At 68.0% G+C, this 23,559-nt stretch overlaps 4 protein-coding genes across 6 annotated transcripts; 2 read left to right on the forward strand and 2 right to left on the reverse strand.

The window, feature by feature from the left end:
* The first annotated feature begins 57 nt into the window (after nucleotides 1-57).
* On the forward strand, nucleotides 58-8,948 carry PDZD7 (PDZ domain containing 7). 2 transcript variants are annotated; one of them, XM_075026248.1, is made up of 17 exons: nucleotides 58-636; nucleotides 1,555-1,962; nucleotides 2,146-2,286; nucleotides 2,695-2,869; nucleotides 3,196-3,372; nucleotides 3,590-3,737; nucleotides 3,966-4,026; nucleotides 4,470-4,895; nucleotides 5,389-5,592; nucleotides 5,783-5,824; nucleotides 6,026-6,183; nucleotides 6,374-6,465; nucleotides 6,600-6,691; nucleotides 6,787-6,858; nucleotides 7,375-7,851; nucleotides 8,186-8,286; nucleotides 8,439-8,948. In XM_075026248.1, exons 2-17 carry the CDS (start codon nucleotides 1,770-1,772, stop codon nucleotides 8,586-8,588), a joined length of 2,709 nt encoding a protein of 902 aa, XP_074882349.1. In that variant the 5' UTR covers nucleotides 58-636; nucleotides 1,555-1,769; the 3' UTR covers nucleotides 8,589-8,948. The 2 variants fall into 2 exon arrangements, with proteins under 2 accessions (XP_074882349.1, XP_074882350.1); XM_075026249.1 differs by lacking the exon at nucleotides 5,389-5,592.
* Nucleotides 8,818-15,754, reverse strand: LZTS2 (leucine zipper tumor suppressor 2). The gene is made up of 6 exons (XM_075026250.1): nucleotides 15,683-15,754; nucleotides 13,836-13,904; nucleotides 12,252-12,719; nucleotides 11,368-11,883; nucleotides 10,571-10,840; nucleotides 8,818-10,475 (listed from the first exon to the last, which is right to left on the reverse strand). The coding sequence occupies exons 3-6, from the start codon at nucleotides 12,678-12,680 to the stop codon at nucleotides 9,795-9,797; spliced, it is 1,896 nt and encodes a 631-aa protein (XP_074882351.1). The 5' UTR covers nucleotides 12,681-12,719; nucleotides 13,836-13,904; nucleotides 15,683-15,754; the 3' UTR covers nucleotides 8,818-9,794.
* A 1,165-nt stretch (nucleotides 15,755-16,919) lies between these two features.
* On the reverse strand, nucleotides 16,920-22,380 carry TWNK (twinkle mtDNA helicase). Of its 2 annotated transcripts, none has more exons than XM_075026258.1 (5): nucleotides 20,868-22,380; nucleotides 20,130-20,370; nucleotides 19,332-19,439; nucleotides 18,822-18,963; nucleotides 16,920-18,159 (listed from the first exon to the last, which is right to left on the reverse strand). In XM_075026258.1, the coding sequence occupies exons 1-5, from the start codon at nucleotides 22,378-22,380 to the stop codon at nucleotides 17,902-17,904; spliced, it is 2,262 nt and encodes a 753-aa protein (XP_074882359.1). In that variant the 3' UTR covers nucleotides 16,920-17,901. The 2 variants fall into 2 exon arrangements, with proteins under 2 accessions (XP_074882359.1, XP_074882360.1); XM_075026259.1 differs by having other exon boundaries at nucleotides 16,920-18,123; nucleotides 20,868-22,235.
* MRPL43 (mitochondrial ribosomal protein L43) lies at nucleotides 22,374-23,526 on the forward strand. The gene is made up of 3 exons (XM_075026260.1): nucleotides 22,374-22,509; nucleotides 22,959-23,065; nucleotides 23,297-23,526. Exons 1-3 carry the CDS (start codon nucleotides 22,379-22,381, stop codon nucleotides 23,509-23,511), a joined length of 453 nt encoding a protein of 150 aa, XP_074882361.1. The 5' UTR covers nucleotides 22,374-22,378; the 3' UTR covers nucleotides 23,512-23,526.
* Nucleotides 23,527-23,559: the final 33 nt, after the last annotated feature.

Raw genomic sequence — 23,559 nt, forward strand, 5'->3', positions numbered from 1 at the left:
CCCTGCCCCGGTGGGAGTGGGGGGACCCCCCCGCCCCGGTCCCCGCCCCCGCCGCCCGGCCGCAGCCCCCCCGCAGCCCCCCCGGCCGCCGCGCATCACCTGAAACCGTCGCGGTGTCGGGTTCGCGCTGGCGGCGGCGGCGCCGGGCCCCGCCGGGGGGTCACGGCCAGCCCGGGGTGGAGGCGATGCCCCCCCCGGGGAGGGGGACACGGGGGGACACCGGCTCGCATCACCGGAGTGAGCGGGGGGGGACACGACACACCCCCTCCCCTGGCCGTGCCTCAGTTTCCCCTGTGTGCCCCCGCGATGCTCCGCGCTAAGGGGAGGGCTGGGGGGGGCGCCACACCCCTCGCCCCACGCAGCACCGCGGGGGGACGCGCCCCCCCAAGCCCCACCGCGCCGCGCCCGTGGGACAAACACGCACACACACAGGGCTCCCCCCCCCCCAGCTGCAAGGCCAGCCCTGGCCGCTCGTGATTGACAGCTCCCGCGCCCCATGGCCGCGCCGGTCCCGCAGGGGCAGCCAATCCCCGCGGGCGGGGGGGGCGGGAGGCGGTGCTGCCCGCCCCCCCCCCCCGGCCTCCATCCCCCCCGCGCTGCCGGGTGTCTCTTTCGCAGGTGGCACCATGAGGACAGGTGAGGAGGGCACGGGGCGGGGGGGAGGGAGGGTGGTAGGGGGGTCCCCAGCGCCCCTTCGGGGAGGGGGCACCGCCGGGTGATGTTGGGGGGGGGCAGCGGGGGGGCGCCGGGGGGGGCTGGCAGGCGGCGGGGACGCCGGCGTGTCCCCCCTGGCCGGGGCCATCACTTATTTATTGAGGTCAGGCTGGGGCGAGCGGGGGACGAAGCGGGGGGGGGGGGGGGGCTCCGTGGTGGCGTTTCACCCACGCCTGGAAAATCCCCGCGGGAACTGCCCCGGGGGGCAGCGGGCCCGTCCCCTGCCCCACGGCAGCTCTCTGCGGTGTAAATCCGGAGGGGGTCCGGGGAGGATGGGGAGGGGCTCTCCTCCCCTCCTGCTGCAAAGCCTCCCTCCCTAGGGAGGGGCCGGGGGGGGTCAGGTCCTGCTCTTCGGTGTAAAGCTGAGGTCCCCAACGTCCCCTCTCCAGACCCTTTCCGGATTTACGCTACTAGCTAAAGCCCCTTTGCACCCCTTACTCCGGATTTACGCTGCCAGGCAAAGCCCCTTTGCACCCCCTACTCCGGATTTACGCTGCCAGGCAAAGCCCCTTTGCACCCCCTACTCCGGATTTACGCTGCCAGGCAAAGCCCCTTTGCACCCCCTACTCCGGATTTACGCTGCCAGGCAAAGCCCCTTTGCACCCCCTACTCCGGATTTACGCTGCCAGGCAAAGCCCCTTTGCACCCCCTACTCCGGATTTACGCTGCGCAAAGCCCCTTTGCACCCCAGCATCCTTGCCCCGGGGCAGGGCAGCCTGTGCCCACTGCCCCCATAGTGGTACCCAGGAGCCCTGCCCCACCTAGTTTGGACCCCGGGGCTCTGTAGGACGGGAGGGGACAGGGCTGGAGAGGGGGTCACGAAGCTCCTCGTCCGCCCAGGCTGTGCCGCTGCGCCCGGGACCCATCGTGCCAGCGCCAAGCACACACACCAGCTGGCCCCGGCATCGCGCTGCTAAGAGGGAGCGGTGCCCGAGCCTGGGCATGTGCTGCTGGACTATGCCATGTCCCCCCCCGGCTGGCGGGCAGCCCCGGCCCCGTGAGGACGCGGCCAGCCCCGAGCCAGACGCCGGGACGCCGGGGTGCCCAGCACCGCCATGGCCCAGGGCTGGGACGCGACGCTGTCGGGGATGACGGCGGGCAGCCGGTCGCGGAGCTCCAGCAGCGAGGCCAGCCTGGCTCCCCGCTGCCTCCTCAGCAAGCAGAGCCGCCTGCTCAACGGGGTCACCCGGGTCAGCCGTGCCACGTCCCCCATGGGCCGCGTCATCCTCATCAACACCCCCATCGAAGGTGCGTGGGGTGTCCCAGCTCTCTGCCCACCTGCGTGGCCAGGGGGGCCTGGACGCCTGGGTTCCCTGGGTCTGGGGGCAGGGAGAGTTGTCCTGGGACTGGGGACATCCCCAGCAAGGGAGACACCCCCCGCCATTGCTCGCACCCAGCCCAGGTGACGCCTCCCGTCCCCTGTCCCCACAGCCAGCAGCAACGAGAGCGACATCATCAATGCTATCACGGTGGAGAAGAGCGTGGACGGCAAGCTGGGCTTCAGCGTCCGCGGCGGCTCCGAGCACGGGCTGGGTATCTTCGTCAGCAAAGTGGAGGAGGGCAGCGCTGCCGGTAAGTGGGACAGGGCGAGGGACAGCAGTGGGGACAGACATGTGCCAGTGAGACCCTCTTGAGAGGCTCCCAGTGACGCAGTGCCGCAGCGACGATGCCACCCTTCGTGGATGGCAAGCCACCGTTCTCTCCCTGCCACCTCTGGCGGTGGGGTTTTCAGGTTTCCCAGGGAGAAGGGCAGGGGACAGGAGTGGGCAGCCCCGAGCCAATGGCTCTGAGCTCCATCCCCAAGTCACACTGAGGTGACAAGCCCCCCATGCCTGCCACAGCCTCAGTGGGATTGCCAGGCATCCCCACCTCTGTTCCCGTGGGGTTTGGATCAGGCTGGGGACATGTGTAGGGAGGGGACACCAAACAAGGGTATCGGTGCCAGGTCAGGTGCTCAGCCGAGCCGTGTGCTCCTCGCAGAGCAGGCTGGGCTGTGTGTTGGTGACAAGATCACGGAGGTGAACAGCGTGAGCCTGGAGAACATCACCATGAGCAGCGCCGTCAAGGTCCTCACCGGCAACAACCGCCTCCGTATGGTGGTCCGGCGGATGGGCCGCGTGCCGGGCATCAAGTTCTCCAAGGAGAAGACGGCGTGGTGAGCGGGGCATCCCCCAAAGCCCAACCCCATGGAGGGCGTGGTGGGGAGGCTCAGTGGGGGATGCTGGGGGACGGGGAGGATCCCAGAGATGGGGGGACCCCAGGGCGGGGGAGTACTGGAGGTCTCTGACAAAGGTGGGGAGAGCCCAGGGTGGGGCACAGGATGGGAGAGGAAGGTCTGGAGCAGGCAGGGTGTGTGCAAGCCCCATCCTCAACATCCCCCATCACCATCACTCTCCTCCACTGGGTGATGCCAACGGCCCCATCCTGCTGGAGGACGAGAGCCGGACCCTCGATCCCCCCAACACTGTGCCTGTGCTCCAGGGTGGATGTGGTGAACAGGCGCCTGGTGGTGGAGAAAAGCGGCTCGACGCCGTCTGAGAGCGGCTCTGAGGACGGGCTGCGGCGCATCGTCCACCTCTACACCACCTCCGACGACTACTGCCTGGGCTTCAACATCCGCGGTGGCAGGGAGTTCGGCCTCGGCATCTACGTCTCCAAGTACGGCCACCCTGGGGAGCATGAGGGGGACGCGGCGCCCCGATGCCCGCCGTGCCCAAGCTGGGGCTTGGCATCGCCTCCCTGGCAGAGCCCCCTCATAAGACTGGGCATCACCACTGTGGGTGCTGGGGCACAGGCCACCCGGGTGGAGGTGTGGGGCAGGAGTAGAGCTCCGGGGAGGGCTCAGCCCCATCCTGCCCCTCCCCTGCTGCCCTAGAGTGGACCCCGGGGGGCTGGCGGAGCAGAACGGCATTCGAGTGGGAGACCAAGTCCTTGCAGCCAATGGAGTCAAGTTTGAAGACATAAGCCATAGCAAGGCAGTGGAGGTGCTCAAGGGGCAGACTCACATCATGCTAACCATTAAGGTACCCACGCCCAGCCCCACGGGACCCCTGGGCGAGGGGGGGTGGTCAGCATGTCCCCACGCTGGCGCTGCCCCAGCTTGGCTGGGAGCCCACGGGGCTGGTGCGGCTGCTGGCTGGTTGGGTTTCAGGCGGATGGGGAGGGGAGGGGGGATACATTATTCATGGCTGGCACTGGATCGGGTTCGCGCGGCGTGCGCTGACCCCCTCGTCCTCTCCCCCTGTGCCTAGGAGACAGGACGGTTCCCTGCCTACAAGGAGATGGTGGCCGAGTACTGCTGGCTCAGTCGCTGTAAGGGCAGTGCTGCGCGGGTACTGGCAGGGACACTGGTCTGGGGTGCGGTGGGGCTGGGACCCCCGTGCAAGCAGCATTTGGCCACCATGGGGAGGGAGAAGGTCCACATGCCATGGGAGTCCCATGGCCTTGGAGAGGGCATGAAGCTCTCTGTGCCATGGTTAGCATCCCCACAGTCCTCATGGGCTTGCAGGGTCCTACCTGTCCCCAGTCCTTGGACATGTCCCCATCCTTGGAGGGGACATGAAGATCCCTATGCAATGGCCAGCAGCCCGCTGGTCCCCATGACCCTGTGGGACCGCACATGTCCCTTATAAGGGACACAGAGCTCCCCATGTGACAGCCAGCAGCCCTGCAGTCCCCGTGGCCCTACGGGTCCCCACATGTCCCCACGGATGCCCCACAGTGTGTCACCCCATGTCCCCACTGTACCTTTGCAGTGACCAACGGGCAGCTGCAGCAGCTGTCTCAGGCCTCGGAGACCAGCTCCTCCATCTCCTCCTACTCCTCGGGGCCGGCGCCGGGAGTGGTGAACGGGGTGGGGACAGCCGCCTCGGGACCCCCTGCCCGCACTGTGGACGTAGCCATCTCCACGGAGGACGGGCCGCGGCGGAGCTGGGCACGGGAGCGTGCCGAGCGGGCCATGCAGACCGAGCCGGCCGCCGAGGGGCTGCCAGAGACACGTCGCACGGTGCGGCCCCCTGAGCTGCTGCGGGACACGGCCATCCGGGGCCAGGGCGCCCGCGAGCCCCCCGGCACCCACCCGCGCCGGACCTTCGCCCACTCGCCCAAGACGGCGCTGCTGCTGGCGCTGAGCCGGCCCCGGCAGCCCATCACGCGCTCCCAGAGCGACCTCACCGTCGCCGGTAGGCACCAAGGGCACGGCCCCACGTGTGGGACTCGGCCCTGGGTGGGGTCCCCTTCCAGCCCTGCACCCCCAGCCCTGGGAGTCCCACAGCTAAGCCCCAGCCCCACATGGAGCCTGCCCCCTGCTCGAGCATCCTATAGCCCCTGACCCACATGGATACCTGGCCCCCTGCTCCTGGGCATCCTATAGCTGAGTCCCTGGCCCCTACCCTGGCACCCTATAGTCCCCAGCCCATAGGGACTCCTGGCCACCAGCCCTGGGCATCCTATAGCCCTGTGTACCCCCAGGCCTGTCCCTGGGGCTTGCTGGGCACCCCAAAGCCCAGCCCTATGGCACCTGGAGACCCGCTGCACCCCACAGCAGGACTCTCTTCCAGGCAGTGCCCCCCAGTAGCCCCTCCACACCCCCCCCCGCCAAGTTCCCTGCCCCCAAACACCATCTGGGGTGACATCCCCTGGCCTCTCCACTCCAACCCCCCCCTCTGTCTCCAGAGGAGAAGCGGAAGAAGGAGAAGCCAGAGGGACAAGGGGCACGGGGGGGCCCCCCGGGGCTGCACCGCTCCAAGACCCTCGTCAACCTCTTCTTCAAGGGGGGCCGTGCCACCAGCCAGAGCTGGGCCCCCCCCAGCCAGGAGCTCCCCACCTCCGACCGCCGGGCACGCGCCAAGTCCCCTGGGCGCCCCGATGGGGACAGAGGTACCGGGGTGGGGGACAGGGCAGAGAGGGACCCAACCTGGGAGTGGCCCCCCTTCTATGGGCACCCGTTATGGCATCCCTGGCATGGAGGGGGGCATGGGGCGGGGATCCCCAGGCATGCAATTTTGGCAATGGGCAGCAATGCCGCTGGCCTCCCCCAGGCGCTCACACCTCTCCATCTACCTTGCAGTAGGCGCTGTGCAGAAGTTTGTCATCCGGAGCCTGAAGCGGGGTAACGGGGGTGCCCGTGTGCCCGGCAGGGGGGTTGGTGCTGCGGGGCAGGCTCTGCATGCGCCTGGCCTCGCGCTGCATGTGTCTGTCCAGCTCTGGCATGGAGTGATCTGTTGGGGTGGGAGGGCATGGGGGTTTTTGTGGGATGCCCAGGGCAGTCCTTGCCCTGCTGGCCACCCCTCCTTGCTGTGCCCCCCCTCAGAGAAAAGCCGCCGTGCCAGCATCCTGGGCCCTACGGGCATCGCCGCCCTGCAGCCCAATGGCAGTGACCCCGAGGCCCGGCTCCCGCACATCCAGGACACCGCCGCACGCCTCCTCAGCCCCGACGAGGTGACGGCCGTGCTCCGACACTGCTCCCGGGTAAGGCACCGCAGGCAGGGTGTGGGCAGGGTGGTGCTGGCACCCCCGGGCTCATCCCCGGGCAGCTCCTGCATCCTGCTGGGCACCGCCATCAGCGCTACGTGCCCACGTTAAGCTCTGGGAGGTAAACTGAGGCACGGGGCGGAGGGTGAGGGGCACCCGTCCGCTGACGCCCCTCCTGCGCCCACAGTATCTGCACGAGGGCAGCGTGGAGGATTTGGTGCGGCCGCTGCTGGCCATCCTGGACCGGCCTGAGAAGGTCCTGCTGCTGCGGGATGTGAGGTGGGTGGTGCTGGGGGGTACCTCGATACTGCCCAGCTGGGTGGGATGGACCCAGAGCCACACATGCTCTCTTCAGCCCTGATCACACTCCATCCCAGAGACTGCCACAACCTGTCCTCTCTCTGCCCCGGCAGGAGCGTGGTGGCCCCCACGGACCTGGGCCGGTTCGACAGCATGGTGATGCCCCTGGAGCTGGAAGCCTTCGATGCCCTGAAGAGCCGCTCAGGTAGAGCCTGGCCCCCGGGGACCTTGGCCGGTGGGGGGCAGCGGGCAGGGGTGGGTGCAGCTTGGGGGGTGACCGGTGGTTCTCCCCGACTGCAGTGCGCTCACCTGCCCTCCGGCCAGCCCACCACGACGTCCCCCCCAAGAGACACCTCATCACACCAGTGCCTGGTGAGTGCCACTCCACGGGGTCTGCCTGGCCGCCGGGCTGCCCCACGGTGGGGGGGGTGCAGGGTGGAGTGGGTACGGGGGCAATGTGGGGGAGGAGGAAGGGAGCTGGGATGCCTGGGTGCAAGGGGTCCCAGGGGAGAGGGCATCTGGTGTCCCTGGGTGCTGGGAGGCCCTGGAGTAGCAGGATCTGGGGATCCTGGGTGCCTGGGGGTCCTGGGGAGGACCTGGAGTCCGTTGAGAGAGCTGGGATGCCTGGGGGTCCCTGGGTGTCAGGTCCTGGGGAGGGGAGCTGGGGTGTCTGAAGGTCCCTGGAGGAGGAAGATCTGGGGCCCTTGGTGCCGAAGGGGTGTCTAGGTAGCAGAGGTCCTAGGGCTTTGGGGTCCCCCAGGGGATCCCTGGGTGGCAGGGGTCCCAGGGAGTGGGGCTGTGGGGTCCCGTGGGATCCCTGGGTGGCAGGGGTCCCAGGGAGTGGGGCTGTGGGGTCCAAGGGGGATCCCTGACCCCCTCTTGTTACAGACTATCGGGGTGGGTTCCTGCTGAAGCCAGTGGGGACCGCAGAGCCGGAGGAAGCTGGGGGGCTGCAGGCGAGCCCAGCCCGGCCGCGGGCCTCCCCCAGCCCCCGCCGCCTTCACCCCCGCACCTACACCCCGCTCCCCGACGTGCCAGTGGATGCCTACGCCTGCGCCAGCCGGCCCCTGCCCGCCACCGGCCCCCGGCCCCCCAACTGGCTGCTGGCTGAGCCCCCCCCGGGCGAGCGCCCCTGGCTGACCTGGCGGAAGGACCCCCCTGGGACGGTGCCCAACAGAGGGGCCGAGGTGGTGGGGAAGACCCGGCGGGCACGGCCCCCCCTCGCACCTCTCTTTGGGGGGCCAGGGGGTGAGGCAGGGGCTGGGGCAGCCACCAATGGCCCTGGGGACGCTGGCAGGGAGGAAGAGGAGGAGGAGGAGTATCGGCTGCTCACTGTCACGCTCTCCAAGCTGAAGCACTCGCTGGGTGGGTGGCACATGGGTGAGACCCCAGGGGTGGGGTGGGGACGGGCTGGGGACCCTCCTCCTGGCACCAGCATCACTGGTATGGGTGGCACTCTGTTGGCAAGGGGCACCCCATTTAGGGGGCAGGGGGCAAAACCCCAAGCTCTCCTCCAAAACTAGAAGGGGAGAAGAGGAGCTGCCCCTGCCCCAGCCCCTCGTCCCTCATCTGTGTAGTACCTACCAAAACAAGGCAGGAAGGACGGAGGCACAGCTCCCCAGGGGAGGGGGTGCCGTGCCTGAGAGCGGGTGGGGGTCCCAGCCTGCCTGGATGCGAGGGTCTCACGGTTCCCTTGCAGGGATCAGCATCTCCGGTGGCATCGAGTCAAGGGCGCAGCCGGTGGTGAAGATCGAGAAGATCTTCCCTGGGGGAGCTGCCTTCCTCAGTGGCATCCTCAAGGTATGGGGGGACCATGGGGATGACCCAGCACACCCCAGGGGCTGGGCAGGCATCCAGCCCCCCCCATCCCATGGTGCCACTGGGTGCTGGCAGTCCTCTGGCACCCCAAAGCAGCTGCACTTCACCCCACTACCTTCCCTCACGGGGGCCAGGCTGGGCAGGAGCTGGTGTCGGTGGACGGGGAGAGCCTGCAAAACGTCACCCACCAGAGGGCTGTGGACATCATCCGCCAAGCCTACCGCAACAAAGCCAAGGAGCCCATGGAGCTGGTGGTGCGGGTGCCTGGAGCCCCCCTGGAGTGATGCTGCACCCCCCCTTCGAGGACCCATCCCGTGCTCCTGAGGAGCTGGATGGCTCATTCCTGCACTGAGCTGTGGCCAGTCTCAGCACAGCCACAGGGTGTGAGAGCCAGACCCACCCCATGGGCATGCAGGAGCTGCCTACAGCAGGACCCGAGGGGGGGGCACCACTGGCAATGCAGGAGAAGGACAGGTGGCCCCTGACCCTGCTCCGGACACACAGACACAGCCCTGAAAAAACCACAGCCAGGGGCTTGTTTTTAATCGGCGTTTCCAGGCGGTACACGGGCAAGCCGGGCTCTGGGAACGGGACACGACCAAAATAAAGTACAAAAATCCCCCCCCAGACCTGGGGGCGACCAAGCCAGACCTGGGCACGGCCAAGCTTTTCCTTTGGTTTTACACCCCTGGGTGCCCAGCTGGGCCCCCCCCCCCCCACCTCTGCCCACCCCAGGGGTATATCCCCAGGGCATCCCCAGCTGGCACCCCCAGCACCGTGCCCCTCTCCCCTGGCAGACTGGGCATCACAGGGGCATGGGCCAGGCTTTTTTTTGGGGGGGGGGGGGAAACAGAGGGATGCTGGGGGCAAGGGCATGGGAAAGGCACTGAGGGCAAGGTGCCCCGTGGCAGAGGTGAGGGGGGCACAGACAGGCAGGGTGTGAGCTGGGAGAGGGTGATATGTTTTGGTAGGTCCTATAAAAATAGAGTTATTTAAAATGGCACAGAAACGAATCCCCTGACAAACACATGGGGAGCAGGGGGAGGGAGGCCGTCATGGGCAGGGTACACACCATCCCCTCTGGAAGTGGCCGGGTGACAGTGCCAGCAGGGATGAGAGGGAGGGGACAAGCCAGCCCTCCGCCTGCCCAAGGTGACCCTGGCTGAAGCCAATGCCACTAATCCCCCGGGCGCTAAGAGGATCAGCAGGAACCAGCTCCGGGCGGCCCTGAGGCCGGGACTCAGCCCCCACCTTGCCCCACATCTCACAGGCAACTCCCCGCTGCTGTGGGCGCTGGTGCACCCTCGCCCCAACACCTCCATGCTGGGGAGGGGGCAGCGCCTGCGGTCCCCTCTGCCCCCTCCCAGTGCCAGCGGTCTCTGCAGAGCCAGGGGGAGAGCAGGGATCCCCTGGAGCCCCACAGCTCCCAAAATCCCAGGGGCTGGAGGTCCCTCCTGCCCTCCGAACACGGGGTGAGGGCAGGCAGCATCTCAGATCTCGGTGGCCGTGATCTCCTCGAAGGGTGGGTCAGGGCCGGGGGGGTCACAGGGCTCGGGCGGGGAGTCCTCCCCCTGGAGCCGGAGATGCTGGAGCCGCTGCTCGAGCCGCCGGTTGCGGCGGTACATCTGGATGTAGCTGTATTGCAGCTGCTTCTGGTAGCGGATGACCCGCTCCTTCTCGCCCTGCCACGTGCCGCGCTCCTGCTCGAAGGCGTCCCGCTGCTCCTGCCCACGCCGCCGCTCCAGGGCCACCTCCGCCCGCAGCCGCTCCAGCTGCCGCCGCAGCCCCACACCGCCCCGGGGTTCCTCGCCGGGTGGGGGGCATCCCTCGCCGGGTGGGGGGCATCCCTCGCCGGGTGGGGGGCATCGCCCGCGGGTGGCTTCCCGCAGCCCCGCCAGCTCCTGCTCGAGCCGTCCGGCTTTGGCGCGGAAGAGGTCAGCCTCGCTCTTGCGGCGCTGCAGTTCGTTGGCGCAGACCTCCAGCTCCAGCGCCTTCAGGCGGGCGGCCTCCTGCAGCCCCTGCGCCCGCCGCTCGCCCGCCTGCAGCTGGGCCCGCGCCTCCCGCAGCTGAGCCCGCAGCCCCAGCAGCTCGGCTCCCCGCTGCGCCAGCTCCGCCTGCGCCTCCTTCAGCTGCTGCTTCAGCAGCGAGATCTCCCCCGACTTCTGGCACACCTACGGGGACGACGGGGCTCAGGCGCCGGCCGGGAACCCCCCTACCAGCCGGAGCCCGCGCCCCCCGACTCGCCCAGCGCCGCGGGGCGACTCACCTCCCACTTGGTCTCCTCCAGCCGGGGTGCCAGCTCGGTGCGCTCACGCTGGAAGGAGGCGCAGCGACGCTCCAGCAGCTCCCGCTCCTGCAGCAGCTGGGCCAAGTCCTCCTGCAGCTGCTTCTTCTCCTGCTGCAGCTGCAGCACCTGGAGCTGCAGGACCTGCTGCCCCCGCTGCGCTGCCTGGGCCGCCTGCCGCGCCTGGGCCGCACAGCGCTGCCGCAGCCCCTCCAGCTCCTGCTCGCAGCGCCGCTGCTTCTCCTCGTACACCTGGGTGGGGGGCACACAGGCGCGCACACGTGCTGGGGGGGGGCGGCACGGCACCCCCCCACTTCTGCTGTCCTCCCCAAGACGGGCACCCCTTGCCCACAGGGAGGGGAGCGGCGCATCCCCCCCAAACGGGGGAGGGGTCCAGAAAGGGTGCGATGTGGTGATGCCCCCCTCCTTCTGCCCCCCCATCCCTCTGCATGCTGTGCCCCCCATGTCAGCACGCCCAGCCCCACCACCAGCAGGGAGAAGACGCAGGTCCCAGGCGCATCCAAAAAAGGGCACCCCAAGATGAGGCACCCCATCTACAACTGGCCCCTCGGGCCACACAAGGCTCCCCCAGGGACTATATAGGACCACCCACCGGAGGGGAAAACCCCATTCCCAGACCCACAGAAAAAAGCATCCCTGTACAAGGGTCTGTAGAGGGTCCCCAACAGGGGTCTCTGCCCCCCAACCAGGGGGGGCGTCCACACGAGGTGCCCCGGGGAGGGGGACCGGGACAGGACAGGGGGACACCAGGGGCGTACCTGGCAGATGGCCACCTCGTTCTCGTCCAGGCTGTCGCGCAGGAGCCGCAGCTCGGCCTCCCTCTCCCGCAGCTTGTCCTCCAGCTCCCGCACCAGCATGGCCTCCTCACCGGGCAGGGGCGAGCGCCCACAGGAGCCGCTCTCTGAGGAGGGCCGGCCCCGGCCGCTCAGAGAACCTGTGCTCTTGCTGGAGGACGAGCGCCCGCTGTCCGAGTTGGAGGGGCGGCAGCCCCCCGGAGGCTCGGGGGGACCGTGGGGGGTGACCGGCAGGGTGCTTGCCTCGGGGTGCTGGCTGCAGCCCGTGCTGTAGGTGGGCAGGCTGGAGAGGGAGTTGCGCCCCGAGTCCGAGAGGGTGCTGGCGCGGCAGCTCAGGGAGCCGGGCTTCTCGGCACCCAGCAAGTGGGTGAGGCTCACCTGGCTCTCCGAGAGCCCTGGGCGCGTGCCCGGCTGGGTGCTCCGGAGCTTGGGCACCACCGGCTTGAAGGCCATGGGGCGGATCAGGGTCTTCTCCACGTTCTGCCAGGGGAAGAGGGGAGAGAGGAGGGGCTGGGCTGGGGGGGACACCCATCACCCTCCCAAGGGGCTGCCTGGGGTGGTGATGGGGGAGTGTCCCCAGCCCCAACACATTTGCAGGCTGAAGAAGACAGGGGCCGGTCACTGCCCACTCCATCTCCCCTCCGTGGAGTGCCCAGGTGGGCTCCCACACACACCCCTGGCACAAAGGAGGGGACACCAAGGGCGTGAAGGTGGCCACCTCCCCGGGGACACCAAAAATATGGCCGTGTGGCCCCAGTTCACATGCCCAAGCCAACAGCCCCAGCGTGGCACGAGGAGCAAAGCCAAGACCCCAGCACCCACCCAGCCAGCTGCCGCCCCCGCCTCACCTCCTCCAGCTTGCCGGAGACAGGGACAAGCTTGGGGGGCGGCCCCCGGAGGTGATCACTGGGGGCTGGTTCATCACGGGGCTCATCCGAGTCGCTGCAGAGGCTGGCAGGAGAGGGGCCGTCGAGCCAGTCACCGCAGAAGCCCCCGTTGGAATAGGCGTGGGTGACGCCAGGCATGGTCGCGCAGGGCTCCTCGGGAGATGGGGGGTCCCTGGGGGTGGCCCGGAGCAGCCCCTCCTGCTTGCGGAAGGAGGCGGTGGGGGGTTCCCCGTCACAGGGCTGGCTGGCACGGTCATGGCGGGGCCGGCTGGGCAGGAGGCTGCCGACGCTGCCCATGGTGGTGAGGGGCGAGCGGGCGGCAGCACGGAGTTGCGCAGCCCCCTCAGCGGCGGCCTCGAGGGGCACCGGCAGCGTCTGCACGATGGCCATGGCGGGGGGGCCCCCGGCAGGCAGGGGCACGCGGGCAGCCTGCGGGCAAGGGAGACTGGGCATCAGAACCATGGGCGCTGCTGGCCATGCCCCACGGGCTGCCAGCATCCCCAGGTGGGCACGGGGGCACCCCCAGACCCCTGGCCACCATCCCCAGTCTCATGGGCGTGGGGCAGCCCAAAGGGAAGCAGGCAGAAGGAGATGCCAAATGAACCAGAATAAAACTGGGATTACCCGGGGCAGCAGCACCAGCACCCCCCCCGGCCGGGCTCAGCACCCCGGTGGTGCAGTCTGGGTCTGTCAGGGGTCTGTGGGGTGCTGGTGGCACCGAGGGGCAGCGGCGATGATGTCCTGCCCCCCGCCGTGCCCTGGCGTGACCCCGCCATGGGAAGCGTGCCAGGGCTGGAGGCGAATCCCGAGAGGCCCGCAGAAAGCTGGCTCCTGGGCAGCCTGCCTGTCTGCCCCATGGCGCCCGCCAGCACAGCCCCCACGGAGAGTCGGGGGCAGCCCCACACACTGGGGACAGCCACTTCCACTGCCCCAGAGCCCCCACCTCTCTGCAGCGACCCCACAGAGGGTGCCCCCACCCCCAAGCATCCACAGTGGGGCGCAGGGTCCCCTGGAGACAGCCACCAAGGGGGCAGCTGCCAGGCAGGCAGGTGGTCCAGTATGCGGGCACCAGGCTCTTTCCCAGCCCCAACACACGCGTGCCCCTTGTTCCCACCCTGCACGCCCCCCTCCAGCTGGGGGGGGCTCTGCCAGTGCCCTGCTGCGGCCCCCCCTGCCCCAACCCATGCCATACGCCCGCGTGACAGGAGCCAGCCGACGGGCTGGATCCGTCCCCCCCGCTGCCTCATCGCATCTCGCACATGGCTGCGGCTGGCACGGGGCGCGGACGGGGGGGGGCCGCTGCCCGCATGGTCTTGCCCGCCGAGCTGTCACCTGAAATCAATCCGCCTGCCAGCAGCCGGCGGGCGGGGGGAAGAGCAGGGGAGAGATGCCGGTGAGCCAGCCCCCCCCCGCCACCATCACCCCTGCCATCACGTGCCGTCCCCGGGCACCGTGATCTCACACCGTGCCCGTGACACCCCTGAGTGGGAAGGTGGGTGACACACCACTCCCCCCCACAACCCTCCTCCACCCGACTCCGCTCACCTCGCCAGCCGCTGCCCATCCGTCCGGTCCACTCGGGCCCCCGCACCACAAACACGGCTCCGCCGGCCCCTGAAGCGTGAAGGAAAAAGAGGAGGGGGTCAGGGCCCCAAACAGCAGCGGGAGTCCCCATGCCCCCCCCCACACCCCCGGGCCCAAGCCCCCCAACCGGCAGGGCCAGGACAGGCGGTGCCAGCGTGGCACAGAGGGTGGCAGGGGAGCCCGGCGGTGGGTACGCTGCTCCCAGCACCCAGGGAGGAACGTGGCCCCCCCGGGAGGGGTGGTGGGGACAACGGCCCCCTACGGGGACCTGCCGCTGCTGCAAGAGCAGAAGCAGGGATCAGGGACCAGACAGGGACACAGGACCCCCAACGGGACATCTCGGGGCCCCCTAACCACGGCCAGCCGAAGCGCAGCACCCCACCCCAGCAAAACTCTCCTGGGACGTGCGGGCTAGGGGGTCACCCGTGGGGACAGCCGGGTCTCCGCACAGCCACGGAGGGGCCACCACCGGGGCCCCACGCTCAGCGGCCGGGCTGGGAGGTGGTGGGAAGGGACTCCATCTTCTCCCTCCCGCAAGCCCCCACAGCCTGCCGAGAGGGTCCCACCGCTGCTCGAGGAAGGCAAGTGCCTGAGAAGGGGGTGGCCAGCCCGGGCAGCCGCCAGCGCCCTACAAAACCTCCTTCTAGCCACCCAGTAAAACCAGTCAGCAACTGGGGTGGCGTCACCGCCAGCCGCTCCGGCCGGAGCGCAGTGAAGCCGGATCCCACCGTTCCGACCCCAAAACGGCAAGGGAAGACTCGGCCCCTGCTCGGCCGGACGCCCACCCTGAGCTGCTGGGTGTTTCGGGCCCCCGGGGGCTCCTGTGCCTTGATGGCACCTCAGGGCCCCCCCAGGGCAGGGGGAAGCAGCCCCTCATTCCTCCCCACGCACCTGGCACGTGTGGGGTGGGCACCCCCCCATGCTTAACTGTGCCCCCCCACCACTCCCTCATATCCCGAGGCTCCCTGGTTGGTGCTGCCCCCCTTGTCCACCCCACGACCCCCCTTGCCCTCCCTCCCACCCACCCCATGCTGCCCCACTGAGCCCCCCAGTGCCCAGCCTGCCTCACGGTGCTTCCACCCTGCCCAACCCCACGGCAACCCTAAGTGCCCCGTGGCACCCCTGGACCCCCACTGCCTCACAGTTCCCCCAAAGTGCCCTAAAACACCCCTAAAGTTCCCCATGACACCCCCAAAGCGCCCTACGAAGCCCCGGGGCCTGTACTGCCCCACAATACCCCAAAGTGCCCCGCGACACCCCCGAAGTGCCTCGCAGAGCCCCTAAGCTTCTGCTGCCCCAAAATGCCCCTGAAACACCCCCAGAGCGTCCCACAGAGCCCCTGGGCCTCTGCCGCCCCACAGCTCCCCCAGAGTGCCCCTAAAGCACCCCCAAAGCGCTCCAAAACACCGCCAAAGTGCCCCGCGGCACCCTGGGGCCCGCACTGCCCCCCAGCTCCCCTAAAACACCCCCAAAGTACCCCGCAACCCCCCAAAATGCCCCACAGAGCCCCTGGGCCTCTGCGTCCCCAGGACACCCCCAAAGTGCCCCTGAAACATCCACAAAGCACCCCACGGTGCCCCAGGGCCGCCGCTCCCCCCCCAGAGAGCCCCGGACCCCCCCCGCCCCGGCCAAGCGGCCCCCAGGGGCCCGGCCCCCCCACAACACCCCCAAGCGCCGGCAGCTCCCCCGAAGCGCCCCCAAACCCCCTCCCGAAGCGCCTCCCGGAGCTCCCGCGCTTCGGCCGCCCCACGGCTCCCCCCGGCCCGGCGGGACCCCCGGGCGCCCCCGGCCCCGGCCCCCGCACTCACCGCGGCCCCGCTGCCGCCCTCCCGCGCTGCGCCGCGCCCCGCCGCCCCGCCCCGCGCCAGGCCACGCCCCCCGCCCCCCCCGCCCGCCAGACCCCGCCCCCCCGTGCGGCGAGGCCACGCCCCCCCCCGCGGGATGGGGATACGGGGGAGCGGGGGGGGGCTGTGGGGTGCGTGGGACGGGAGCCCCCGCGTGGGTCACCCTCGCCCAGTCGCGTCGATTCCTGGGGAATCCCGGGCTGGCGGGGGGCTCGTCCCCTTCTTTTCACCAGCCAAGCCCCCCCCCCCCCCCCTCGAGGCTCTCCATCCACCAACGCAGCCCCAGACCTGCAGGGTGAAGGTCATCTGCCGAGGATATGCGCCCCCCCAAATTATATAGGGAACCCAGCGCCCCGCCAAGGGGGCTCGGGGGGGGGGAGGGCTCTGCCCCGTTTGACATCAGACCCCCCCCATCCCCGCCCCCTCCGTGAGATGCTGCCGCTGTTGCCACCCCCCGGCTCTCCGAGAGCCCCAAACTGGGGGGAAAGGGAGGAAAAATAAACCCACATCAACCCACCCGCAGCCCGGCGAGCCGTGGGTGCCCACCTGCCCCACGGAGTCCGGGATCACCCAGGGTCCACCCCCCCAGGCTCGGCTTCACCACCCCCTCCCAGCCCCAAGGAGGGATGGGTGGGAGATGGGGGGTCCTGAGCTTTCCCGCTACCCCACTTCCACTCGACAGCCCCGTGACGGCACCCACCCTGGGCTAAACGGGCGCGGGTGGAAGGGGGCAGGGAATGGGTGCCAGGGAGCCGGAGAGGGCCCTCAGGCCAAGGGGGGTCACCCCCAGCCCTCACCCACACCACCGTGCAAACCCTGACCCAGCTGTGCTGGGGACCTGGCTCCCCAACCTTACCTCTGCTTCCCCGGGACCCTCCTCTGCCATCACCCCCAGCCTGCCCTGGGGGGGGGGCTCACACCTGCACCAACAGCACCCAAGGGTGCTCTCCACGAGAGCCGGTGCACCCCGGAAACCAGGGGCCGGGTGTGTCCTGCCCGCCCGCCCCAGCCCCTCATTATGGCTCAGGTTAAAACTATGCCTGGCGCGGAGGCTGCTAATAACCCGTGTGCCAGGGCCGGGGCGGGATGCTCTGCGCAGTGAGGGCAGCCCCTGGGGGTCACCCCCTCCTCAGCCAGGGTGTCGTCCCCCCAAGCCCCAGGGGCCCCCCGGTCACAGGGACAGCGGCACAGAAACGGCACTCACATTTATGCTTTAATAAAAGTAGGAAGGGAAAAAAACCAAAGGGATTAGACCAAGATCCAGCCGTGGACTTGTCCTACCACGGCTGGAGGACTGGCCAGGTCACAGTATTTGCTGCCCAGAGCCTGGAGGGCATGGGGGTGGGCAGCCCCCCAGCCCAGCATTGCAAGGCAGGGCTGCTCCCCCTGAGGTTTTACTGCTGGTGGATGCCTCCCAGAGAAAGGGGCTGGGGGAGACCCTGAGCAAAGGGGGCTGGGTCAGGCATTAGCTGACTGGCCAGACCTGGCGAGTGCCACGTTGCACCCACCAGCACAGGAGGACGCCAGCGCTGCTGCCTTTAACCTGCTGCGAGCAGTGATGCCACAGGAGTCCAGCTCCCACCACATCCCACGGGGAGCACACAGCTCCAGGAAGAGCGCCATCCACAATCTCCCACACTTCCCTGCACCGCCTTCCCCTCACTGGCTCCATCCCAGCCAGGATTGAGCTCAGAGACCCCCACCCATGACGTGGGGGCTCCCACCATGTGTACCTCTGCATAGTCCCTCCACACAGTCCCTCCCACCAGTGACAGCCCAGGATTTTGGCTCCATTTTAGCCACCATTTAACAACCTACCCCAGGTCCAGAGATCCCGAAGTCTCAGGGCTGAAGGTCACTGCCCCCCGTCACCCAGCCCACACTGACTCCACTCCCCCCACCCCATGCTCCCGGCACTCAGCACCAGTACAGAGTGGCCAGCGTTTGCCAAAGCACCCTCTCCTGGCAGCTCTTCTCTTGGACGAGCCCACTCCTCCTCTCACGGTGGCCCCACATCTCAGGTATACCATGCTGGCAGCCAAGAGGCTTGTTCATGCAGGAGAAAGGGCCACAGCGGCACAAGGCTGCTGCTATGGGGGGAGATGGGCTGGTGTACTCCAGCCTTGTGCTCCCAGCACCAGTCCCTGTCCCTCCAGATGGACCAAGGAAGAGACCTGCCAGGCTCACAGCTTCTTAGAGTCTCCTGAGCATCCCTCTGGAGCTTTCTTGGCTAAAAGCGCCTTCTCCTCCTTCATCTTCTTCACCTTGACCTTGCTTTTGCTGGAGGACGAGAAGGTGAGCGAGGCCTTGCTGAACTCCAGGGGAAAGATGCCCACATCCCCATCGAAGCGGTTCTTGGACACCTGCAGGTAGCGCTTCCCTGGCCCCGTCACCAGCTTACGGTCCTGCAGGATGAGGACATTGTCGGCCTCTTGGCTGGCCTGGGGAGAGAAAATCATCTCCAGAAGGGTGCTGGGGATATAGGCAGAGTCACGGGGCTTGGAGGTGCTGCCCGGCTCCTTTGAGCCCTGTTACGGAACATCCCAGGCCATGGAAATTCCAGCACCTCCCTGACACCAACCCCTTTCTTCCCCTGGGACATTCCAGAGACCCACAGGGCAGACAGACTTGAACCGAAGCCACAGCATGCCCAGGGGAAACACAGGAGGGCCGTGAACACTCACAGAGGACCTCCTGCCCACTACTGCAGGGTTGTTTAGCATCGCAGCAGTAGACGGGAGCACTCAGAGAGCCCATCCCTGCACCCTCCCTGGATCCTGCTTTAATTATCTCCTACTACAACCCACTCACAGTCAATGAGCATTAATTAACTGCACCTAAAGCCGCAACAGAGCTTTAGCTGGCAAAGGGTTTGCTCCCTGTCTGCATCTCCTTGCCAAGGCCTGGCCAAATCAGGACTCCACACATCTTCAGCAGGTGACAGGAGTCCTGGGGACATCCTGCCCCTCACACATGTTTCAGGTCCCCAGCAATGACTCAGGGTGCTGGTGGGAGCTGGGGACAGCTGCCCAATGTATCCCAGCCCCTTCCGGGGAACACACTGTGCCCAAAGGACAGGAAGGGCCACCCTGGCCCAGCTCACCTTGGCAGAGCCAAAGATGGAGGCCGTCTGCAGCTCCTTCTCATCATCCTCCTTGCGGGGATGGATGACCAGTGTGATGTGGCAGGTGTTGTCTGTGGCGAACTTGCGGAAGGCACCAACAATGTAGTCCTGGGCAGCGAGCCTGCCACAGCAGGAGAACAGGGTCAGGGGCTGGCACTGCTTGCTGGGGGGGGGGCAGGGCAGCAAGGCGCTGCCAGGTTCAGCCCCACAGCAGGAAGCACTCGGGGGGCTGGGCTCACTCTCCAAGAGGCAGCTGGGCCCACACGGACAAATGGATGGAGCACGACAGGGATCGCAGGTAACCAGCTCACCCTTTCCCACCTCTTCCTCCCCAGGGCAGTGATCACCCTTCAACGAAACAAGACTGCCAGGCAGGACGAAAGGGGATGCCCTGTGTGGGTCCCCAGCCCCTGCTGTGACACTCGACAAGGCCAGCTCCAGGAACGAGGGTGGTGGAGGAAGGAGGGGGTAGCTTCGGAGAAGGGCTACCTGTCCGCAGAGAGATGCTCGTGTCCCATCATGAACTGGAGGTTGTCGACGACCACGTGGGTGATATCATACATGTAGACGGCATGCTGCATGGTGTCAATTACCGTCCTGGGCAGGGAAAGACTGGGATTAGCCCCAGGGATCAGTGGAGGCAGGGATGGGGATGCTGAGCCGGGCAGAGTGACGGGGAGAGGCAGAGCTGGGAGGTATCAGGCTGGCTGTCGCTGGGCCCTGGGCACATTCCACCTCCACATCTCCTCTGTCCCAGGACAGGTGCAGCCCCACCCCCACAGGTAAGGGTGGCTGGATCAGGAGGACCCAGCTGCTGCCCACACAGCCCCTGCCCACCATCCTGCAATCCCCCTGGCCCATGGGGACCCTCAGGGCACATGGGCATGTGTGAAGGCGCCACAGCACCTGGTGAATAAAAGGACCAGGCGGTGCCTGTCCTCCCTCCACAACAAATGGCAGCACTGCCAGGTGAGCGGGACGTGGGGGGCATGCATGCTGCCAGGGGCAGAGGCTGGTTTTAGGGCAGCCACCTAGCACAGGGACAGGTCCTGTCCCTTCACCCCTAGCCTAGAGGGAGGCTGTGACAGTCCCCGCGGCAGCAGGAATGCAGTCGGTTGAGCCACGCAGTCCCCACATGCCAACCCCAGGACTTGAACACCCCCAGTGTGCCTCCTGCCAGCCCCAAATCTGCAACCCGCTGCAGAAGAAGAGCCCCAGCTCCCTAAGGCCCCGCAGCACATGCCATGAGAGGTAAACGCCACTGGAGGTGAAGGTGCGGGACCATACTTGATGTTCTGCTGGCCATGGAAGGTCATGAAATAGAGTGGGAGGTCCTCGAAGCGATCAGCCCACTCGTCATACAGCTCCAGCTGGTCCTCCAGGCGCTGCAAAGCGAACTGTGTCAGCATGATCTTGGCCAGGCGGATGTTGCTGATCTCGAAGCTGCCCCACAGCGTGCACACCCCCTGCATGCACAAGTCCAGCGCGTACTCACTGATAAAGGTCGTCTTCCCACTGCCCGTCGGGCCTGGTGCAAGGAAACAATGGGAAGAATTAGCTGGGGGAGAAGATCTGACCCATCCTGAACAGTCTGAGGGGTTGTTTAGGGGTGGAAGCGCCAGGCAGCAGGATAAAAGCAGCCCATCCGCAGCACTCCCACCATAAACAAGGAGCATCTCGTGCCAGGCAGCATGCCTGGGCGCATGCGTGTCACCGCCAGCGGGTCCCTGTGGGGCGCAGGGAAGGACTAGGTAGCCAGCTGGGGGCACAGGCAGGGCTCAGACAGGAGGTGGTGGGTGGCAGCCCTTTCTGTGCCACCCCAGGCAGGGAGCCCATCGCAACACTGGCATGCCTGCCCCACCATACCTAGGAATGCGCCCCAGCCTCTTGCACACCCCCAGGACGGGCTCAGCCAAAGCTGTAAGCAGAAAGGGACCTGAAAGACTCGTGAGGTGTCACCCCTAGGAGGGTGAAGCCACCGAAGAGCTCTCTGCTACCCCTGTTCACCAGCCAATTGCCCATCACCTGTGAAGATGGTGAGCTCCCCTCTGCGGTGTCCTTTGAGGAGCTTATTGAGCTCAGGGAAGCGCACCCACTTGACGCCGGCCACCTGCTCAGTGTTGACCAGCTCCCCGAACACCTCCTCACGCAGCTTCCGGAAGGAGACAATGGATTTGTGGCTGGCGGGCAGGGCAGTACGCAGGATCTTGGTGAGGTTCAGGCCCTGGTTCAGAGCCTCCAAGGGCCGGGGCTGCAGGTTGCTGGGGCGCACTAGAGAGCAACGCTTGAGGCTCAGCTTGCGGGCAAAGAGCTTGGCGGCTTCCCAGGAGTGCAGGTCCTCGCCCAACCACAGCGTGATGCGCTTGAACTGCTCCAGGTAGGGGAGGAGGGCAGGGGGCAGGCAGGTGGCCCCCCGCGGCAGGGCCAGGCTGGCCACCCCTGTAGCTTGGTGCAGGGCCAGGGCATCCAGCTCCCACCCAGTTAAGACCAGCTCTGTGTCTCGGCGGCCAATCAGGGGCAGCCCAAAGAGATTGAGGTAGGAGTCGAAGCGGGGTAAAGTCTCTTCCACGTAAGTGATCACATCCCCCTTCTTCTCCACCCTCACGAGCTTCAGGCCCTTCAGTGTTGCATTGCGGGGACTGAACCAGGGGAAGACAAGGGACTGGGTAGTCCTCAGGTAACGCACCCCAAAGCGTTTCAGGGTGGCGTCCGTCAGCAGGGAGATACCGAACATAGCCTTGGTCTTGTTGGTCTCGTCCTTGTCCAGCAGCTCCCAGAATGGCAGTGCCCGGTCCCAGATGCAGCGGGCGTCCTCGCGAGCCCATTGCACGTCCTTCTCCAGCTCCTCCGTGCCGGCGGTGGGAATGCCGCGGTGCTGCAGCTCCACATTGGCCTGGAAGTCCTGCCAGGTGCCCTCGGCCAGAGTGGCCGTGCACAGGAAGCTGCCTGTCATCTTGTCGATGAAAAGCGTGTAAGGGGCGCTGGCGGCCGGCGGCTGGTCCTGCTGGCCGTTGGTGAAGAGGCTGGGGGTGTGCAGGCAGCTGTACCCATCGTGAAAGGGGATGCCCTGGGCCCGCAAGTACTGCCGGATCTCGGTGACGGAGACGGAGGGCACGGGCCTCTCGGGGGAGGGCAGCACGTCCTTCTTGTAGCGCCGCTGGGTGAGGCGGCCCAGCGCCCCGGCCCTCAGGGAGGCTCCCTGGCTCCTCGCCCCCCCGCACAGCAGCGGCAGGAGGCGGCCGGCGGCTCTGCAGGGCCGCAGGGGCACGGCCGCCATCCTGCCCGCGCTCCGCCTCCGCCTCCACCTCCGCCTCCGCCCGGGCCGCCCCGGCACCCGCCCGCAGCCGCCGCCGATCCGGCATCGGCGGCCCCGCGGCCCGGCGCCGCTCAGGCCGCCCCCCTCACGTGGAGCTCCACGGACGCCGCCATTGCCCGACCCCGCCGCCGCCGCGCTCAGCGCGTCACTTCCGGGCGGCGGACGGAAGCCGGTGCTCCCTTCTCCCCGCGCGGTTCCGGTTCCGGGTGAGGGTGGCGCCATGACGGGCCGCGGGACGCCCAGCCGGTTCCTGGCGGCCGTCCTGCACAACGGCGTGGGCCGCTACGTGCGGCAGCTCCAGCGCCTCCAGCTCCTCTTCAGCCCTATCGCGGGCGACGCCCGCGGCGCCAGGTACCGCCGGAGGCGCCCCGCCCGCGGCCCCCGGGGATGGGGGATGGGGGACGGGGGGGGGGCAGGGGCCTGGTGACCCCTGACCTGGTGGGGGAGGGGCTTACGAGAAGCTGTGGTGATCTCTGACCTGTCTGTGCAGGGAAAGGGGAAGGTGCTGCTGACCTCTGACCCACGGGGGGGGGGGGCTGCGACCCCCCATCTCTTACGCGATGGGGGAGGGACTAGAAGGTGGCACCGCTGACCCCTGACCTCCGACCCCACGGTGCAGGGGCAGGCTGGGCGATGACCTCAGGCCTGCAGCTGACAACACCCCTGACCTCTGCACCGTGACCCCACCCGTGGGCAGGGCACCACGGTGGGGATGACCCCACCTGTGACCTTTGCCCTGGTGACCTCCACCCTCTGACCCTGCTGGGGCTGGGGAACCCCACCCCCACCCCCCCCCGCAGGCAGTTCGTGGAGGAGGCGGCGCTGGACTTCGCCCGGCAGCACCCCGATGTCGTTCTCTACATCAGCCCCCGCTTTGGCCCGGCCCCACTGCTGCTGGCTGAGTACTGTGAGTGTGTGTGGGGGCAAGGGTGGGTTTGGGGGGAGCAGGATGGGGACGGGGCCCTCCCCACCCCACCCTGCCCTGGCTCTGCACAGCTTCTGCCCAGCTGGAGATGGTGCTGGGGCCGGCTGCCCTGCGGGACACGGGAACAGTAGCTGCCCCCACCCCGGGGAGGGGGGGCAGCGGGTTGGGGGACCCCCGGTTTGACACCCCACCCCACCCCCCGCTCTGCCACAGTGAACGGGACGGTGCGGGAGGAGCTCATCGCCAACAAGACGAGCGAGGAGATCGTGCAGCTGGCCACCAAGCTGGCTGGCCAGTCTGGCCTGGACATCATCCGCATCCGCAAGCCCTTCCACACAGACAACCCCAGCGTCCAGGGCCAGTGGCACCCCCTCACCAACAAACCCTCCGCCCTCACCGTCCGGGGCCCGCGCCTGCAGCCCCAATAAAGGCTCCGCTCCCCACCCTGTGCCTCTGCATCCATCTCTCCTCCTGCC

The sequence above is a fragment of the Buteo buteo genome, chromosome 4 (assembly GCF_964188355.1).
Source record: "Buteo buteo chromosome 4, bButBut1.hap1.1, whole genome shotgun sequence".
NCBI lineage: Eukaryota > Metazoa > Chordata > Aves > Accipitriformes > Accipitridae > Buteo > Buteo buteo.

Excerpts from the sequence above, each read along its gene's own strand:
- PDZD7 (XM_075026248.1), top strand. The coding sequence starts at position 1,770 with ATGGCCCAGGGCTGGGACGCGACGCTGTCGGGGATGACGGCGGGCAGC. Across the intron at positions 6,859-7,374 it reads CCTCATCACACCAGTGCCTG|ACTATCGGGGTGGGTTCCTG; the intron begins GTGAGTGCCACT and ends CTCTTGTTACAG. Across the intron at positions 8,287-8,438 it reads TCCTCAGTGGCATCCTCAAG|GCTGGGCAGGAGCTGGTGTC; the intron begins GTATGGGGGGAC and ends CACGGGGGCCAG.
- LZTS2 (XM_075026250.1), bottom strand. The coding sequence starts at position 12,680 with ATGGCCATCGTGCAGACGCTGCCGGTGCCCCTCGAGGCCGCCGCTGAG. Across the intron at positions 11,884-12,251 it reads TCTCCGGCAAGCTGGAGGAG|AACGTGGAGAAGACCCTGAT; the intron begins GTGAGGCGGGGG and ends TTCCCCTGGCAG. Across the intron at positions 10,476-10,570 it reads TGGAGGAGACCAAGTGGGAG|GTGTGCCAGAAGTCGGGGGA; the intron begins GTGAGTCGCCCC and ends TCGTCCCCGTAG.
- TWNK (XM_075026258.1), bottom strand. The coding sequence starts at position 22,380 with ATGGCGCCACCCTCACCCGGAACCGGAACCGCGCGGGGAGAAGGGAGC. Across the intron at positions 20,371-20,867 it reads GGAGCTCACCATCTTCACAG|GCCCGACGGGCAGTGGGAAG; the intron begins GTGATGGGCAAT and ends TCCTTGCACCAG. Across the intron at positions 19,440-20,129 it reads CATGGCCAGCAGAACATCAA|GACGGTAATTGACACCATGC; the intron begins GTATGGTCCCGC and ends TTCCCTGCCCAG.
- MRPL43 (XM_075026260.1), top strand. The coding sequence starts at position 22,379 with ATGACGGGCCGCGGGACGCCCAGCCGGTTCCTGGCGGCCGTCCTGCAC. Across the intron at positions 22,510-22,958 it reads GGCGACGCCCGCGGCGCCAG|GCAGTTCGTGGAGGAGGCGG; the intron begins GTACCGCCGGAG and ends CCCCCCCCGCAG. Across the intron at positions 23,066-23,296 it reads ACTGCTGCTGGCTGAGTACT|TGAACGGGACGGTGCGGGAG; the intron begins GTGAGTGTGTGT and ends GCTCTGCCACAG.